General features: G+C 42.2%; 1 protein-coding gene across 3 annotated transcripts in view; it reads right to left on the bottom strand.

The window, feature by feature from the left end:
- Positions 1-1,742: 1,742 nt before the first annotated feature.
- COMMD7 (COMM domain containing 7) overlaps positions 1,743-5,777 on the bottom strand; it is a 17,224-nt gene continuing 13,189 nt past the window's right edge. For 2 of the 3 annotated variants that reach the window (XM_081033609.1, XM_081033607.1), the window contains 6 exons: positions 4,535-4,591; positions 4,416-4,453; positions 3,849-3,939; positions 3,487-3,536; positions 3,062-3,110; positions 1,743-2,476 (listed from right to left, as the gene is read on the bottom strand). In XM_081033609.1, coding sequence (XP_080889735.1) covers positions 2,400-2,476; positions 3,062-3,110; positions 3,487-3,536; positions 3,849-3,939; positions 4,416-4,453; positions 4,535-4,591 — 362 coding nt within the window. In that variant the 3' untranslated portion in view covers positions 1,743-2,399. The remainder of the gene's footprint in view (positions 2,477-3,061; positions 3,111-3,486; positions 3,537-3,848; positions 3,940-4,415; positions 4,454-4,534; positions 4,592-5,777) is intronic. The other variant, XM_081033608.1, reaches the window with a different exon arrangement.

Here is a 5,777-nt window from a genome sequence, read left to right as displayed (position 1 = left end):
TCAGTTGAGTCTTAACTAGAACAAAGACTAACTCCCTGGCCTTCCCCAGCAGCAAGGGATTCTGCCTGCAGACTGCCTTTGGACTGTATCTGCAACTCCTCCCTGGGTCTCTTGCCTGTGGGCCTCCACTCAGATTTTGAATTTACCAAGCCTCCAAAATGCTGTGAACCAATCCTTTAAAATAAATCTCTTTCTCTACACACGTGCATGCGCACGCGTACACACCGTGTTTGTTCTGTTCTCTGGAGAACCCTAATACCGGAATTATTTATCAAAATTGCAATGCTGGTTATGACCTATCCACATATCTGAATATGCTGCAGCCACAGAAAGGGATGCAGATTCCATATACTGATATGGAACGATTTCCAAGATATATTATGTGTAGCGGGTATAATCATCTGTGTAAGCAACAACTAAAAAGAGTAAAAAAAAAAATGTTTTTTAGATTTTTTTTTTTTTTTTAAGGAGGGCACAGCTCACAGTGGCGCATGCAGGGATCGAACCAGCAACCTTGGAGTTATTAGCACCACGCTCTAACCGACTGAGCTAACTGGCCACCCCAAGAGTAAAACTTTTAATTCCTACTGCTTATATGTGGGGGGGAAAAACCCCTGGAAAGGTACCTAAGAAACTAATAGTACAGGAACTGAGTGAATGGGAAACAGGGCAGAGGGACCTATTTTTTAATATTCTTTGATAAATGCATATATTCTTTGATCCAACTATTCCATATCCATACATTTACCTTATAAATGTTCTTCGATGCATGCAAAATGACATACATACAAAAATATTCAGTTGCAGCATTGCTTTTAAGAGAAAAAGAATAGAAACAACTGAAACACCTATCAGTAGGAAACCGGCTAAATAAATCATTCATTGGAAGAAACATGGTGCATTTGTTACAAAGAATGAGGCTGCTCTCTCTGATCTGATGTGGAATGATGTCCGAGTTAAGTAGGAAAAGCAAGGTGCAGGACGCTATGTGTGCAGTACACTACCATTTGTGTGGGGGAAAAAGTCAAACTCTATGCATATGCATATGAAATACCTCCAGAAGAACACAGAATAAACAACCGTGTTTTCCCGAACATAAGACATAGCTGGACCAGCAGCATTTTCTCGAACATAAGACCTAGCTGGACCAGCAGCTCTAATGTATCTTTTGGAGCAAAAAATAATATAAGACTGAGTCTTATATTACATAAGATCTGATATCATATTATATATTATTATTATATATTATGTTATGTTATGTTGTGATGTGATGTGTGTTGTGTTATGCTATACTATACCCGGTCTTACATCAGAGTAAAATAAAACAGGGTCTTAGAGCTGACTGTCGGCTAGGTCTTATTTTTGGGGAAACACTGTAGTAACAGTGGTTGCCTTGGGGAGAATAACGAGGTAACTGAGAAATGGGGATGAGAAGGAATTACTTAACACTGTATCTTTTGAATCTATTTAAAAATTTTTAAACTTTCTGAGGTAGCAGGAAGAGGTAGGAGAAGTCGCGTGCTAGGGTGGGGGCTAAGGGCATCTGAAAGCAAAGGACTGAGATGCTCGGCTCTTCATGTTTTTAACCTGAACTTCCCTTGAATTACAAATTCCAACTTCCAGCCACAACTAATTTCACTGAAGACACACAGAGCCTTCACCAAACCCAGGGAGATAATTTTTGAAGATCAGAGCATTAGCTCTCTGAAAGGCAGATGACTCTTCCATAAAGACAACTGGATGCAGACCTTTTCTTCAGAGCCGTTTTTTATTCATCATCTAACCCACAGAGGTGGTCAGCTTGAATCAAAACAGGCTAACACAGCATCAAAGGCCCGCCTCATTACAACACAACAGGGCAAAACCGGAAATGAAGGCAGAGTTCAGCCTTGGTTCTTTTCAGAGTAGACCAAGCATGTATTTATACACAGATGCCCGATTAAGGACTGATTAGCAATGCAATACAGTCACGACCATAGAATGTAGAAATGTGCTGTGGACTCCCCACATGTGTCATTCATGGAGTCCGCCTCTTCCCCAGCCATAAACAAGCCCTCGCTTTCTGTGGGGGAGGGTGATCAGCGCGTATTTACTCTGGAACTTTGAATGGGGGGGTGGTGACTCAGCTTATTTCCTCCCTGAATTTGAGAGGCAATAGTCTGTTTGAATATCTAACAAGTGTCCTGGGAGACAGGTGGTGGAGGTTCCCTTAACAAAGAGTTTACAGGTAATGGCGAAGGGCTCTTAAGTACTTAATCCTGTTGTTTTTCAGAAACCTTTGCACCTGGGCTCCCAAGAGGCAAGCAGGGCCAAATCAGTGCCCCACCGGCCTGAGTGAGGTGCCCCTCAGAGCAGTGACCCAGGGAAGAGGGGAAGGTGGAGATGCAAGGCGACAGAAATCAGCTCAAACACTCCATGCTAGTTCTGACTCGCTCCATCTCGTGCAGGAAGCTGTAGAACTGAGGCAAGGTTAATTCTGGGGGGAGAAAATTCAGCTTCAGGTAAATGTTGCCAACTCCACAGAATCATCCAAGAAAATTAATTTCCACCCAGAGACATTTTTTTTTCTTTTTTTCTTTTTTGGCTTACAACATCCAAGCAGCTCTTGATGGGTAATTGATCATAATAATAAAAAAAACCCTGACAGCCTTGAATATGGGAAAGTTCTCGGCTTGATAAAAAAGGAGAGGAGGGGCGCTTAAAATGGCCTAACTCCACAGCAGAGAGATGAAAGGGCATTCCTCAGGATTTCAAGGTGACATCTATAGCAAGAGCGACTGGCTCTTCAATCTTTGCCATTCTTCCCCGCCAATTCCGGCCCCCCCCCACCCCCCCGCATTTTCCCTTTCTCAAAAAGGCTCTTCAACTGTGGGGTCTCCAACCTGCCGTTGGCTTATTAATGATCCTTGTACCATCTTTTATGAGAGGAAAGGCAGTGGTTGTAACACAGCTCAGTAATGACTTTTTTCTGGAAGAAATGATTTGCGGTGGGCTACAGGGGCCCACTAAGTGAAGAGAACATAGAAAAAGTGAGAAGTTTCAAATGCGAATTTGGACTCACCTATGTACAAATTTTCAGTCTGATTTCCTTTCTTAACCACCAACTTTAACTGATTTAAAAAAAAGTAAAAAATTTAAATTAAAATGACAACTGGGCAAAGAAATTCTTGAAACCTAAACTTTCACGTAAACATCAAAGCATTCAGTTTCTAACTTGACAGTTACACAGGAACAGTCTAGACTGTCCACCACCAAAACTTCTAACAATTCCCATGATTACAGGAACGATCAAACTTTTAAGAATACCTAGATCCTGTTGATCTGAAAATAAGCATCTTAGTGACCATGCCTTTAGCTGACCACAATGCTCTGAGCTGTATTTAGTGGAACATCCATTAAAATGGATATTTAAAGAAACCCAGTGTAGATTTAATAATTTTTACCAAGTCAAAAAATCTCATTTTCAAAGATCAGAAGAAGACTTACTTGTAAAAAAATACTTCCCACTTTTTCCAGTTCGCTGCTCCCAGATGTCACTATGACACAAAAGAGAAAACTAGTAAGTGGCCAGTTGGGGACTCACTCTGAAGACCCCAATTGTGCAGGTTATGCAGCAGAAACCATGTAGGGGTGAGAATAAGGACAGCAAAATGTGCTTTTCCGGAAGTCAACTTATCGGGAGAGCCATGGATAGAAACAGCTGCTGAATGTGGACAGCAACACAGAAGCAGCTGCTGGCCCCAACAGTCTTTGAGGACCAAGGACACCTCTTTCCCATTGAAGTTATCTAAAAGCCTCTACAGCCCAACACAACATCACCCAGAGGATCCGAGACTGGCTCTAGTTACCTCCAAATTTCCACTCCATATCTATAAGCTGGTTAATCATCAGAGTCTGACCCATGGCCCATCGTGCAAGGGTCGGGGCATTCTGCTTCCACTGGAACAAAAGCAAAAAGCCAAAGTCGTAACTATGGGAAGAATCCCCCCTCTTCATTCCACCGCCAACACAGCAATGTTTTGTTATTTATACAGACAGTGGGAAGAATGCAAAACCAAGGGCTGGGCCTATATGCACAGATGGGGGGATGGAGGCAGATAGAGGTGCAGAAAACAAGATAAATGTTTTCTTTCATTCCAAGATTTAATCCAGGTTGGAACAACTGTATGGCATTTATATTAGTCAAATCAGAAGGATGCACTAAAAAAATGCACAAAAATTAGAGATGCACTAAATAGTGCTGCTTACAAGCTGGATGTGTGGCATTTGCATGGATCCAAATGAAAAACATTAAGCTGCGGAAGTGACACATAATGATTGACGGTTTTTCCTTAATCAGCAAATTCCATTTGTTTCTTTTCATGAAATAAAAGCAAGCGATCTTAATTAACCTTGGTTAAGAAGAATTATGATACCTTTTCAGAAAAGTAAGTGGCTTTCTCTTCACTAAGACCTATGAGAGAACATAGGGAGATATTAATATAATAAAGAGTCTCAAGGCCTGTCACCCTGAGCATCCTTGGAGATGACCTACCCAGAGTTATGAAATCAGCCTGGACCTGCTCGGCTGTGAGACTCTTCTTCAAGGCACCTGGGAAATGGGAGAAATCAGTTAAAAAGGGCAAATCAATTAATCCGTTGGCAGTAAGTATTTAATGGGCACAATCTATATGACATAGATGACAAAAGGAATACGCAAAAACTCAGCTAGTTCCATGAGGATCTCAGTCTAGCCGGGGAGGAAAGGCACATCTGAGGCAAGTGGAGAACAAGACAAGCCCATTTCGTTTGTCGTTTGTTGTACAACACAACACACCACACACACACACACACACACACACACACACACACCCTCCAAACAGAAGAAAAGGCTTTGTGGACTTGAGGATGGGAGTACTTGATTTGAGGAAAGAATAAGGCCACAGATTCCTGGAGCAAAGTGGGGGAAACGCAATGTCAGGCTGGGCATAGGTGCAACAGTCTACAACTGCACTGTGTAATACATAACCACTAAACATGTGTGGTTACTTAAATTTATTAAAATTAAATAAAATTCTGAATTCAGTTCCTCAGTTGCACTATCTATTTCAAGTGCTCCATAGCCACGTGGGTCCAGTAGCCACAGTACTGAATGATGCAGATTATATAGACCAATTCCATCTACATAGAAAGTTCTACTGGACAGCACTGCCCTAGAAAATCAGCTTTCAGGAGGTACATCCAGATGGTCTGAACAGTTTGGCCTCTTACAATTAACATGTCGCTCCCAAGGGGACCATCAAACCTTCCTCTCAGCCCTGGAACACACACACCTGTGGGGGCTGCTTTGCTCTGCCTACAGCTCCAATTCCTGAAAACATAGTGTTGCCAGCGATCTGGGCTTCTCAATGTCTAACCTGCAGGCTACTGCACGAGTCACAATTTGGCAACCACTTTCAAATTTTCCACTTCTTAGTCTTCCAGAAGATACTAATTAAAGAGTAGGAAGACATCTACCACATATCCAGGGAGAGCCCAGAAGTGATACCCTAAACCCAAGTCTCCACCCCCATCTTACTCCAGAAAAACAATCCTAAAGGCTGTTGTCCCCTGTAAAATAAACCATGTAAACAAAGGGAGGAAATCTTTTATCTCCAAAATCAGACAGAGCAAGGAAGCCACAGGGAAATAAAAAAGGCAAGACCCCAGGAAACCTTGGCCATAAAGGCCCTTCAAGAAGGAGGCCACTTCCTAGCCAATCCAATTAACTCATAACTATCACACGTACAGCTCCTTTG

Source organism: Rhinolophus hipposideros (assembly GCF_964194185.1).
Source record: "Rhinolophus hipposideros genome assembly, chromosome: 22".
Taxonomy (NCBI): Eukaryota; Metazoa; Chordata; class Mammalia; order Chiroptera; family Rhinolophidae; genus Rhinolophus; species Rhinolophus hipposideros.
Note: the sequence above shows the minus strand (reverse complement) of the source record. Positions and strands in the feature narration are given on the sequence as shown.